The sequence below is a fragment of the Triticum aestivum genome, chromosome 2D (genome assembly GCF_018294505.1).
Source record: "Triticum aestivum cultivar Chinese Spring chromosome 2D, IWGSC CS RefSeq v2.1, whole genome shotgun sequence".
Classification (NCBI taxonomy): Eukaryota; Viridiplantae; Streptophyta; class Magnoliopsida; order Poales; family Poaceae; genus Triticum; species Triticum aestivum.
In genome coordinates, this window is record NC_057799.1 from 592,472,977 (window position 1) to 592,486,902 (window position 13,926).

A 13,926-nucleotide genomic window follows, 5' to 3' on the forward strand; every position below is an offset into this window, starting at 1 on the left:
TTCGAAAAAGTTAATCGAGTTTGAAAAACAAATCATTGAAATTGAAAAATAGTTCATCGGTATACAGAAAAAGTTCACGAACTAGAAATCGTCTATTTGTAAACATTTTTCGCATTTAAGAAAAGAAAACAGGAAACAAAAAAAGAAAGGGGAACAAACGCATGAAACAAAGGTATAAAAAGATGGAAAGGAGCCATCTGTTCACGAGTCAGGGCGGTGGCGTAGTGGTCTGTGAATTTTCTGTTAACTGAGAGATTGTTGGTTCGATTCCTGGCTGTGCACGCTTTCGCTAACTCTCCTTTTTTTGTTTCGAAAACAGTGGGGAAAGGGTAGTTGGGCCGAGCCCAGCTAGCGCCGCTGCAGGCGCCCGTTTGCGGAAACAGCTATAACCAGCGCCTGCAGCGCCAAATAGGAAATGCCCTTACCGCCTCAAGGCTTATTGCAGAAACCAAACTTCGGGCCCTCCCTTATGTGGCCCAGCCCAACCACGAGCCCCTCAGTCCATCACAGGCCACATCTCGGCGCTGCTTACACCCCTAAAAAAAATAATCTCTGTGCTGCTTCGTCTATCCCTCCCACCGTCCTCGGCTCCCCGGGGATCCCGCCGTCGCCGCCGCCGGCCCGCGTTGGTGCCGCCCTGGCTCTTTCAACTTGGAAGGGCTGCCACCACCGCCTCCTCCCTCCGCGCCAGTCCCCGCAAGCGCTCCTCGGCACCCCTCCTCCTGCCGTCGGATCCCCTCACCGTGAGTTCCGTGCTCCCTTGATTCCGATTCCCTAGTGTCCTCATAATCCCTTGGTGCCCGATAGATGCTAGGGTTAGCTATCCTTCGATGTGTTGTTAGTTTGATTGATGGAACGCCCTGCTGTTTATGCTGCCGTGCCCCGTATTAGGGTTCTCTTAAATTCGATGCAGTTTCATGCAATACTATTAGGGTTCAATTCATTCGGTTGGTTCAGTTTCATTGCAATACTAAAACACAAGATGGATATTGTACCACGCTGTGTTGTTTTGCTATGCTTTATCGATTTTGATTTATGATTCGAATTTCACATCAACTGCACCTCGGTCCCATACTTCTTTTTATGTCACACAACGCGTGTGCTGTGGGTAGTTTACTCTTCTGGTTAATTTTCAGCCTAGGGATTTATATTGTTTCATTTAGTTGAGTCCTGCTGCCATCATGTGCAGCTTCTCTGGTGGTTGCACAGAGGCACGTTTTGTTCGCTTTGTCACACGTCAAAAATTCGTTCCAGGTTATTGTTTTGTTTCTTATCTTTCTTGTACATGTGATGATTTGTAGGTAGCATCTGATTGGCAGTGGACAGGGCAAGATGTCTGGCGGCAATGTGAGTTGCTGCTACTCGTAATTCTTTCTATCTGCAGAGAAGCCAGTGTGGTGCATTTGAGGATTTTGAGCTGATCCTCTGCTTGTTATGATGCGTAGCCTGCAGGTGTGGATAACACTTTCCGTAGGAAATTTGACAAGGAGGAGTACTTGGAGCGAGCTCGACAGAGAGAGCGGGATGAGAAGGTCCTCCACGGCGTCCTACTGTTTTTTGAAAACTAAACATGATCATATTCATACTTCTCTCTTGTTCAATACATTGCTAACATTTGCTCTGTCTTTCTCCCTTGGTTATGCAGGATGAAGCCCGGAGAGGCAAGGGTATGCACTCCGTGTAAAGTTATTAATTCTATTAAATCTGTAGCCTTACTGTTATTATCATGCAAAACTGAATTATTTCCTCTACAAACGTCAGACAGGGGCCCTCCTGTGCAAAGACAGCCTTTGAAGCATAGGGATTATGAAGTTGATCTTGAGTCTCGTCTTGGTAAAACCCAGGTTCGTCAGATCATATAGGTTTCAAATAATGTTTCTCATTGTTTTTCCATGTTTCCTCATTGTTGTATAACCTGTGAACCCAATTGGGCGTGATTTCTTCTTATGTATATCTTGCGTGGTTCATTTGGAAGTTCCTTATTTAGGTTAATTTGCAACTTAGTACCTGAGACTTCATGTTTATGCTTGATTTGAATTATTGTTTTTTTTTTGAAATGTAAATTATTGGATGTTGATTTGTGGGTATTGGGTGTTTTAGTATGTCATGGCATTGTATGTTCTTTATGCTGATATTTTCCCATACAGGCTGTCAAACAGCCGTATATGCTTAATGTTGTGTTGGGCAGTTATAGACAGACAACATATTAAATTAACTTAAAAAAACATCTATGTCAGTATATATAGTGAAAGAAAGTAATGAGTCCCCCTTCAGCTAAGCTCGTTAAGAATTGGATGCTTTATTTGCATAACATTTTAATTATGGTATGGTTTACCATGTCGATGATGTTTGTTTATCTTGCCCTCATGAAATTTGAATTTTAGTTGATCAAGGGCCAAAAAGGATACAAATGTCATCGCAACTTTTCATTGTTCATCAGACCTTACCAATCAAGTAGATGCGCCCTTGTATATATAGTCAGAATACAGAAAATGTACTCAACAATATATATGCAGTTTCTGTGCATATACTATAATGTTGCCATGGCTAGCCTTAATTTGACGCTCTCTGCAATTCATGGATACCAACAAGCCAGCCATGTTTCAGGTTCTGGAAACTGCATCTGCATTCATGCGCGACATATATAATTTGGCCTGTAACGAACCTGCTAAAATGGAAGCGGGGAGGGTTCCCTGACTTCTCTTGGAAATTTGGGGAAGCTGAACTGAGACGTTGTCTTGCTCCCTGTTTCATTTGTGTTGGATGCCCAATCATTCCATGACGTCCACTTTGGAAAGCAAAAAAGATAAATTGCATCTTGCATTGCTTGGATACATACACATTGAAACTCGAACCACAAACACAATCCAAACATATTGCATTGCTAGGATGGATATGATTGGGGTGCTGAGCGAGCAACTAGCTTGTAGTTTTGATCGGATGGATTAAGAGCCTTAGGTTCTGGAGCAAAGAGCTGCCGTCGAGGCGCTTGGCCCTGTACCGCCGGACCAGTTCTGCCATGGTGGTGCTCCTGTACTGCGCCTCGCCGTCGGCGACAATTGGCCGTAGCACTCTCGTGGACGTGGCCGCACCCTGCCGCCGGAAGCAGCAGGCCACGGAGACGCGAGGCCCAGCACTCTTGGCCACCACGCGGTGCTCCACGCTCCTGAACTTGCCGTTGGAGACGAGCTGCCGGAAGTCGCCAATGTTCACCACCAGCGCGCCCGGCACCGCCGGCACGTCCACCCACACGGAAACCGACTTCTTGTCGTCTTCCTGTAGCCCGTCGACGAGCACTTGGAGACCGCCCACAGCGTTCTGGAGGACCACGATGAGGAAGCAGGGGTCGGAGTGGGCGGTGGTGCCCAACGTCAGGTGCGGCTCTGGGTAGGATGGGTAGTAGTGGCCAGCAAACCCCTCCAGGCATGCAGCGTCCTCCTCCAGGTGCCCACGGTGGAGGCCCAACGCCTCCGACAACAGCTCCAGTATGGTGCGGCCCAGCTGCTGCACCAGCCTCATGTACTCGGGCGCGATGGTCCTGCAAGCGGGCGGGATCTCCTCGGGCGGCGGCGGCTTCGGCGCCGTCTGCATGAAAAGGGTATCGTGCTAGTTGGCCGCCGGGGACCGGAACAGGTCGAAGTTGCTCTGGTACCTCACACGCCGGTGAGATTCCCGGCTATAGTAGGGCGCCTTGGCCTCCGCTGGCGCCTCGTGAAAGGCCCGCAAAGCCGCGAGCATCTCTGACATGGTTGCCTTGGGCACGCCGTGGTTCACCACCTGGAAGAAGCCCACCGTCTCTGCGGCCACCTTCACCGCGGCGACCAGCTCAGCTCGCTGGGATGGTGTAGTAGTAGTAGCAGCACCCACGGCAGCTGCGAGGTCGATGACCGGGATGGTGAAGTGGTGCTCATGATCTGCATGCAAATGGAGGAGGGGGAGGGGGTGGTGGAAGATGGAGGGGATGGTGGTGATGCCCGCGTCGACGAGGCCCTTGACACCGGCCTTGGTGTCGTCGAAGGCCTTGAGGGCATGAAGGCGATCAGAGTCGGAGGCCATCAATTGTTGTACTACTCCACTAGATGATTATTGCTACTCCTTTAAAGGAACTCTGTGCCGGTGCAAATCGTGCGAGATTGAAAAGCTTGATCTACTAAATATTATTTTTCTGCATCACCTATCTTTTCCCAACTGCTATGCAAGAGACAACCTAACTTGCAGTTCTTTATGTAATCAGTACGGTGGTTGATCCATCATTGTTTCCCAATCATTTTCCGAAAAGAAAAAGAAAATAATTGTGTCCCTATCAAAGATCAGGCCCCGAATGGTAATTTCACTAGTTCGAGTTAGCCAAATAAGAAGAATAATAGCCAAGGCCTTAAGAAGAGCGGACTTTTATAGTGTTCTGTAAGGGTGTGGCTAGATTGACTCTACCGGAGGACTCCTTTGAGTAGTACTGCCGCTGTGCTGTATTACTATATACTACTAGGAGTCTAGGACAATGATTAACAGTTTGATATTACTAGCACATGACTAGGACAATGCTGAAAGCCTTTAAACACTTGTGAGTAGCCTAATTCAATTCTTGAATATAAATCCTAAGGATGGAAATCATAAAAGTGTGCTTAAGATTTGAAGATTAGAAGAAGTATGAATGAGTATTGCAAAAGATGAGTAACTCTAAATCCACGTATGAATGTTTTATTTGTATAGGTGGTTCGGTTTGGTCATTTACTCATTTATCATCGATAAGCTATTTTTTTAGTTCGCTATAAAACAATCTGTACATATAAAATAGATGCTCTATTACTTAAATGTATAACTAACAGTATTATTTTGCCTCCTTTTCAGGTGGTAACCCCAATCGCACCTTTGAGTCAGCAGGTTTGTCCTAAAATCTCACACGGCTTGTTATTTTAGATTAGAAATTGCAATGTTTGTAAAATTTTCAGTTTGGCTTACTTGATAGACATTCTACCAGAGTATGTGACTTCTTGTTTTTGTTGTTGTTGTACTTGAGAACTCGGTGGGATCTTAATTCAGAAAACCTGTTTTATGTGTTGTTCTTCAGATTTTGGTCTCATGCTTCCACAATCAGTCATTACTCATTAGTGTTTGACTCATCACTTGCTTGATCTTCTTTAACATACCAATGCATGAAATTTAGAACAGTTCTATTGCTACATAATTAATCTCGCTTGCCATGGGTTTGGAGGGTGATGCAAATATTAATGCTTAACTAGATACTGTTCATGCTCAGTGTATCGCACAAAAGCTTGTTCTCAGTTTACCATCTTTCTGGCAGGCTGGATACTACTGTTCAGTATGTGAGTGTGTTGTTAAAGATTCAGCCAACTATTTGGATCATATAAATGGCAAGAAGCGTAAGTATCTGCAAACTCTATTTTAAGTTCAGTTGGTCTAGCAAACTTGCCTATCATCAGTTTCATGTTTTATGGTTTGAACATTTGACAGATCAGAGAGCATTGGGCATGTCTATGCGTGTTGAAAGGGCGTCACTCGAACAGGTAAAAAAATTGAAGCTTGTCTCTGGACCCGAGTCCATCTAATAACTAAAATCATTATTCATCATGTGCTGGTTATTTCATTGGTTTATCGTCGCAAATTTAAAACGAAAATCTTCGGGTTATCTAAGCCAAGTGACAGCTGCTTGCATGGTTACCTTCCATATGTTTAAATGTTAATAATTCTGCCCGCAGGTTCAAAAACGGTTTGAGGCACTTAAGAAGAGGAAGGACCCAGCCAGCTTCAGTGAACAAGGTGATACAATGCGAAAACATCCTCTAGGATGTCATTTCTCCTCTCAATTCATTGTCCACAGAATTGTCTACCAGATTGCTGTCTGAAATTTAAAATTGGTTTCTTCGCCTTTTCTTCAGATTTGGATGAGAGAATATGGAAGCAGCAGCAAGAGGAGGAGGAGAAGAAGCGTCAACGCAGAGAAAAGAAGAAAGAAAAGAAGGTATAAGTACAATCTTTTATGTGTGTCTATGTGTATGTAATTTCCTGTTTCTACTACGTGTTTTCTGTTGAACGCGAGACTTGCAGTCTGTCAGTCCATTGGGCTGTTGAGAATCATGAGAGTTTGTAATGACATGGTATGAATTGGTTTCAGAAAGAGCAGGCTGGCCAGAATGAACCTGAGGACATTGACCCTGATGTTGCTGCTATGATGGGCTTCGGCGGGTTCGGCACCTCTTCAAAGAAGTGAAAATTGCTGCTTCAGGTGGCGCCATTCCGTTGGTCTGTGGCTGCTGAAGACGTCGCCGCGGCTCCGTGCACCTGGATCTCAGCAAAGGTCAGACACAGCTCTGATGCAGTGTTGCGAGTAGTGTACTGGAGCCTTGTTGCAACCGCTACCTGATAATGTCAGCGAAACGATACTTAATGCTGGAACAATTCAGCTTCTGTAATCGGTGACCGGTGATCATTTGAGAAGCATTTCATCTTTGAGAAATGAGATGACTAATTCGTCTAGATGCTGCTGTATCATTTGAGAGGCATTTTATCTTTGAGAAATGAGATAACTAATTCGTTTACACGCTGTTCGTTGTATCAGCTTGCGAGAAAAGCAAATGCTCTGTTTGCAGTCTGTTATTTTATGCTTTTATTCTTGCAAATTCTCCGTTTTGGAAAAGAAAATAATGAGTCTGTATATGACATAAGTTAGGAGTAGCATAAAGATTGGTTTATGACAAAACTGACAAGTTAGAAGACAATTTTCTTTCGGTTTTGTTGTCGTTACCTTCCCGCCGGCGTATCCAGTGAAAACTGGAATTCCGTGAAAACCTGAAAACTGTAAAACGGAGCCACTGGATTGTGGATAGATGAATCGGATAAGAGATGGGACCCCTCGTGACCACTTGAACATATCTTACAGAAACTCCTTCCTCTCCCTTGACCTGTGTTATACACGGCAAGCCCAGACCCCTTCTTCTTCCTTAGGAATTTCTCTACGAGGGAATTTTTTATTTGTACCAATATAATACTTTTGTGATTTCTTCTATATGGATATTTAATTAGGAAAAATTTTATGTGGGATTTTTTTATTTGTACACTGGAATATTATCTGATTTCTCCTATAAGCTGTTTCATTTGCATTGCTATAGTCCTATATGGGGAATTATATGCGGCTGCAAGGCTAGCATAACATAAGGCAAAGTGGCCAAGGGTTCCATATGGGGAATTATATGCGGCTGCAAGTGCTAGCATAACAGAAGGCAAAGTGGCCAAGGGTTCCAGCGGCCAGGGAAAGAGCCCTCGTACCCAGCCGCGGCTAGGGGTCCTCCTGCCTCCTGTCAGCGCCGGCATTGATCCATCTCGTCTCCTGTGGCCTTAGGGCCATGGAAACAATGGTGGATCTCGGCCCTTACTGACGGGAGGGCTTCATTTTTGTTTTTTTAGCTTTCTTAGGGTTTATGTCCTACTCAGAGAGATGAGGCGGCGGCGGCTCTCTGAAGATGAAATAAGATTCTCTCAGCCTAGCCCTCGTTCCGGTGGTGCTTCTAGTGTCATCGGAGGGTGTGTGGAGATTTGTCTCCGGCAGACCTCGCAGAATTCGGTCGGCGTTTGTCTTCGATGGATCCACGTGGATCCAGTCTTTATTCATGTGTGTCCATCTGTCTACAGGTTGGATCCTTCCGATCTAAACTTCTCTTCAACGGCGGCGGTTGCTGGTCTCGTGCGCTGGTCCTATAGGGCCTTAGCACGACGACTTTCCTACTGTCTACTACAACAAGTTTTGTCCGCCTTAAGTGCTTGTAGTCGTTGCTAGGTGGTCTACGGATCTGGATGTAATTTTATTATTTTTGGTATTCGTTGTACTATCATGATTGATGATGAATATAATTGAAGTTTTCTCGCAAAACGAAAGATATAGTCGCATATGAATTGAGTTTTTCCTGGTTACTTTGCACTACATTTCAAATGAAATTCTGCACCTGTTCTAACTTCTTAATTAAATATCCTTTGCTTTCCAGCTTTCATATGGTACTGGAAGGGTTGGACGCGCTTTGCTGCGCCGTTGGTGTTGTTGGGTTTCTTAAAAATAATACTCACTTTGTTTCAAAATATAAGGTATATTACTTTTTTGAAATGCCAAACCTTTTAGTTTGATCAAATTTGTAGAGAAATATATATAAATCCATAATATCAAATCGGTATGATTAGATTCATCATGAAATGAATTTTCATACTTTTTTGTTTAATATTGTGGATATCGATATTTTTTGCTCTGAACTTTGTCAAAGTTAAAGAGATTCGACTTTCCAAAAAGCTTACACCCCTTATATTTTGGAACTGGTGAAATATTTAGTTTGGCCAGCGGCGGAGATGATGGAGTGTGTTTTATTTTTATTTATAATGCGGTGATTTGATGGGCCTTCATGGTGTGGTTTGGTGTGATATGCTAACCAACGTATATTTATGTGAGAAAATATCTACGTCGGCGGATGCATGTACTATATTGGTGCTACAGTATCAGATGATGGCGCTTATTTTTTCTAGAAGGTGGGACGGTACATGCAAATGATGTGATTTTATAGGTGGTTGCTTTTGATTGATTTAAAAAATCGTTGGCCCGGTCAAATAATATACCAAATCCAAAATTGAGCACCTCAATTGCATGAAAGAGCTTTCAAATTCGGGAACATAGGAAATTAATTATTTTTGAAAAGGAGAGCTCTTTCAGAAATTATTGACCCGGTCAAAATTGGGTGACCCAATTCTAAATTGAATATCTCAATTAATTATGAGGCCTTAAAAATTAGGAAGCATAGTGTATAGTATAAAAGAATTGAGTGAGAGAGCTTTGAGAAACTATTGACCCGGTTAAAATCGGGCGACTCAATTCTAATTGAAGACCTTAATTGAATGTGGACTCTTTAAAATTAGAGAGCATAGTGTCATAGAGAATGATAAAAAAATTGGTGGACATGACACTGCAATATTGTGTTTATTTTTCTTTAATAATCCCTTGCTTTTTTATCTATGAATGAAAGATGCCCTGAGCATAATTAAAAATGGAAGTACCTAGAACTCATCTAGATGAGATATAATTTGGTCTCATTCACTTTGAAAACAAGAATAGATACAACCCACGTCAGCACACACGCATCTTATAGCACCACATCCAATGGCTATAAAAGGTGAATGAGACCAAATTATATCTCATCTAGATGAGTTCTAGCAAAACTGATTAAAAATACATCCCGAGCATTTTATTCACGCCAAAATCTGCTCAAAAACACGTTTTCTTAGAGGCGCTCAGAAAGAAACATGTTGATGGACTAAATACACTAGAAAAGACATATTTGTGCCAAAAATTTACCATGAAAACAGGTGATTCATGATCTAGTCCTCTAAATCAACTGGAGAACATGATAACAATGTGAAGTCAGCGCATAAGCTAGCTGTCATGACGCTAAATTCAGGACATGCGGACTCCTGGTTGGCGAATTAGAAGAAAGGCCACCGTTCAAGACCCGTGCTACTAACCAACTATACTCCCAGTAGTGGATCATAGTGGTACACACACACGCACTGATTAGCTGAAGAAGACATCTTTGGTTCGCATGATCTCGAGAACGCAACAAGAGAATGAAGAGAAAAAGGATGTAGAATTCTAGTGCCACATTTCAGCACCCATGGAGATTTTTTTTTATCTATCCGATCGACTACTATACTGTACCTGTACTCATAGAGACTTTTTCAGGAGAGGCGATCTCTGACTTGTCAGCGGAAACCCTCGTCCTTTCGGTTTCCACCTTCGTCCGTTCCGATCGATCCTTGAATATACACAGGACTTGTCCAGAGCCCCCTGTCGGTGACAGCGAACGGAAAACGATTGTAATTTATAACCGTGCTCCGTGCATGTGGGTTTACGTCCAACCGCACCAGTGATAGCGAGTGAGGGAGAAAAGTCATGCCCACATCCGGTGCTGCTGCTAATTATTAGTACTAGTGCATATCTCTCGGACGTGCAGTTTCTACACCAGGAGCAAATGCTCCTGATGTGAACAGTAAAATCAAATATAAAAAATAATTCAAAAAATTCTGAATTTTTGTGTGGCATACTTTCACAAATGTTTGTTTTGCATGCAAAATTTCATCGTAAAATCACATTGGTGGAAGGCGTGGTAAAGAAACAAAATCGATGCTCTGAAAATGTTACTTACAAAAGCATTTTGGAGTTTTGATTTTGTGTCTTTGGCACGCCTTCCACCAATGTGATTTCGCGATGAAATTTTGCATGCACAACAAACATTTATGAAAGTATGTCACAAAATAATTTCAGAATTTTTTTAGTATTTCTTTTGGATTTTTTTTGATTTTACTGTTCATACCAGGAGCAAATGGGGTAGAAAGGTACTTTCAATATCTCTCCAGCTTTGAGGATTTCATTTGATAGTACTCACTCTTAGTGATCTAAACGCTTTTATATTTTTTTACAGGGAAGTACTAGTAGCTAGGGAAAACTCTGCTCAGAGGCTGCTGAGGACGAGATGCTGGTGTTGTTTGTTTTTAACAACTCAACAGTGAATTGGTCCTCGCTCGAAAATTCATTTGCTTAGGGTATTTCTAACCGAGCCCCTTATAATTTAGAGGAGTATCCGACCGAGCAAAACTTAGTGGAGTATATTTACTCTACTAAGAGCAACTCTAGCAGACCTCGTATCCCGTCGGTCCGCAAAACGCTTTTGCAGTTCGCGGAAAACGGCATTCGCGGGCCGGCGCCGACGGCCACAGATGCAGACCCCCAAACGGACCCGTATAAAAGTATATTCGCGGAATATGCGTTTTTACGGGTCGGCTTTACGGGGTCTGCTCGGACACCGCCGCGTCGACCCGCAAACAAAAAACGCCCAATTCTCGCATTTGACATAAGTTCCCATAAATAAGTTCAAATTCAAACAGCATAACACAGTCTCACGCGCAAATAAAAGCCAAGTTCAGCACGACAAACGTAAAAGAGGGCCTTGCAAAAGGTACGCCCATGTCCGGCATCATCTTAGTCGATCTTCACTCCGCTCCATCGAGTCCATCTTGAAGTTCATCGCCACCACCGAATCCACCTCCGGCGCTTGTTCCAACTCCCGCACTGAAATCACCGACATTGCCACCATATGGAGCAGAGAAAACATCTCCGGAACTGTAACACGCACCAGCCAACGCAACCATTCTCCTCTTCAAGATTTCTCTCCTTGCCATATCATGCCATGTTTTGGTGAGATCGTCCATGTCATTGCGGTTCATTGACATGATCTTGTTCTCTTCGGCGAGCAACTTGGACATGGCTTTGTTTTCAGCCGCGCGTGCTCTTCTCTCCTCAATGGCAGCTTTGCGCAGCCCCTCTTCCTTGAGCAGTTGCCACTTTTCTTGCTTCTCCTTCGCCTTCTTCTCGGCCAACTCTTTCTTGATCTCCAACGACTTCAACAACATCAACTCGTTTGATTGCACCATGGCATCAATCTTCTCCCTCAAGCTCGATGCTTCTTGCTCTCTCTTCATCTTCTCCTTAGTCTTCTTGTCGCCATCGGGCTTGTTCAAATTTCTTGGGCCATCATCATCCTCATCTTCATCCATGTTTGTAAGTGAGCCTCTCTTCGGTGGGGATTCTTTGTCGATCAACTTCCACTTCTCGCACTTTTGGAGCAACTCCCAACAATGCTCTAGTTTGAAGAATTTGCCTTCCGAAGCTTCCATGTCTTTGTATCTAAGAAAATAACGGAAATCAAAGAAAATCGCCATGACCGAAGACGCATACCTTCCGGCCATTTCGTTGAACACCTCGCTTGCGGGGGGAACACCACTGTTGAACGGCATCGCCGGGGCACCTCTTTCCGGGATGGAGTGAGCAGATGAAGGAGGCGACTTCTTTGTAGCCGGAATCCTCTTCCTCTTGCCGCCGGCGGCCTTGGTGACCTTCTCCGCCGCTGGCCGAGATCGCGCAGCAGCATTGGCGCCCGGAGCACGGGCCTTCGCGACGGGGGCTGCCAGATTCCCGCCCTGCACGACCACGTTGCCCTGCCGCTTGCGGGCAGGCGCGGTGTTAGCTTGGGAGACGGCGGAGCCAACATGGCCGTCGACGAGATCCACCCGAGGGGAAGGCGCGTGCACGACCTCGACGGTGACGGGGGACAGTAGGGAGTCGTCCATGGCGGCGAAGGACAGCCGGGGAAGATGCACCGGAGCGTGCGGTGGCGGGGCAATGGTGGCGGAGGGTGGGGGAGCGGGAAAGGCCGCGCGGAAATGTCCCTCCCGCAAAATCTCGCTGCGGATAGGGGCTGAGCTCGGGTCGTCCTCCTAGCCCATGAAACTAGAGGTTGGGGGAGAAGTTTTGCTGCGCCCCGCAAAAATATTTGCGGGCAGGGGCGGGATGCGGGGTCCGATCGGGCAGGTTTTCCTGCCCCGACCCGCACTTTGGCGGTTATTTTGCGGGCCGGGGCGGGATGCGGGGTCTGCTAGAGTTGCTCTAACTTTTGGCCGGACATAGCCGATCCCCTAAATACAACGGAATAAATCTTACTTTTCGTTGATGTGTTTCGACGAACACTTGTCATACACATATGCACATAGAGTGATTGACTAGCCGTCGATGCTCCTGTACTTAGGGCGTGTTTGGTTGCCTGCATATGGCCCAGCCTGGCCCGTGCGGGAAAGATTGAGCCCGTTTGGTAGCCTGCGTTCACTGTGCGGCCTACATCGCACGGAACTTAAAGCACGTCCAGGCCAGGCCCAGGGGAAACGCCCGAATCGGCAGTAGCTCACGAGCCTGGCTCGGGCGAGGCAGGGGAGGGCGATGCGCTTCTCCCCTCGTGCGAGCAGGGAGATGGCGCGAGCTCGCCCGCGTTGCCGAAAAATCGGCGGGAGGATTTCGGCTCACCTCTCGCCGAGTCCACCCCTATTTAGCCCCTCCCTCACCGCCCAACTCCCGCCACCATTCTCCCTCCGTTCGAGCTTTCCCGCCGACGCGCATCGGCACCGACGAGCAGGTAAGCGGCGCATCTTCATCGGCCGGCGGTCCACGGCGTCGGCGCACTTCACCGGCCGGCGTTGATCTTCCACGACCGTCCCCCGTCGTCCTCGAGCTGCAGCCATGGCCTCTGTGAGTTCAATCCCCCTTTCTCTCTGTTCCTTGTAGCTAGATCTGAGTTGCAGCTAGGGTTTGATCTAGATGCATGGTTGGTTAGTGGTCTGATCTTTGAGCTGATATGGTTGATTGCTATGGTGCAGTTGCAAATTGTGGTAGGGCTAGATGTTCAAGCATGTGGTAGGCTAGATTAGTAGTAGAGTTTGAAGTTGAACCTTGTGCTTGTGTTGATTCGTGCTTAGATCTGTGATTTGTAGCTATTGGTGGTCCATTTGTAGCATGTTGTTTGTTGTAGATGTATGTTCCTGCTCATAGATTGTCCGGTATGCTTGGTATGATAGCGATGAAGCATGTGCTTACTATGATAGTGATGAACCATGTACATGTATGCTTCTGCTTTCATGGATTGTCCGGTATGTTGTGTGCTATGCTTACTGTCAATGCGTGCTACGATTGTAGGACATGACCACGCAGACGCAAGATCTTAGCCAGGCCCTTATCTTGTCCGACAGCCAGTTTGCATCGTTTCTCGAGGACTCGCAGCCTATATCCGAGATGGCACCTGATTCAGAGGTGTTCGCGTCTGATTCCCTCTATGTGCCAGTAGTGCTCGTTGAGCCAACTCCTGCTGCTGTCGCTACACTCAAGGTAGCAGCAGCAAAGGCAAAGAAGGATGGTAGGTCGAACAACATGAAGTGGCAGCCGTTCATGTCCACGTTCGTGCTGAACAAGATGTGTGAGCTCATCTCTAGTGGAGTTAGGACTGACAAGGGCTTCAAGGAGGTGCACTTGAACACCATCGCGAAGCAGGTGTTCGA

At 45.7% G+C, this 13,926-nt stretch overlaps 1 protein-coding gene and 1 pseudogene across 1 annotated transcript; one reads left to right on the top strand and one right to left on the bottom strand.

Annotated features, from left to right (window-relative positions):
* Positions 1-500: 500 nt before the first annotated feature.
* LOC123054782 (zinc finger matrin-type protein 2) lies at positions 501-6,557 on the top strand. The gene is made up of 11 exons (XM_044478626.1): positions 501-743; positions 1,302-1,347; positions 1,446-1,532; positions 1,646-1,667; positions 1,762-1,844; positions 4,849-4,881; positions 5,303-5,381; positions 5,473-5,525; positions 5,718-5,778; positions 5,898-5,980; positions 6,134-6,557. Exons 2-11 carry the CDS (start codon positions 1,333-1,335, stop codon positions 6,227-6,229), a joined length of 612 nt encoding a protein of 203 aa, XP_044334561.1. The 5' UTR covers positions 501-743; positions 1,302-1,332; the 3' UTR covers positions 6,230-6,557.
* On the bottom strand, positions 2,721-4,101 carry LOC123054781 (1-aminocyclopropane-1-carboxylate oxidase homolog 1-like; annotated as a pseudogene).
* Positions 6,558-13,926: the final 7,369 nt, after the last annotated feature.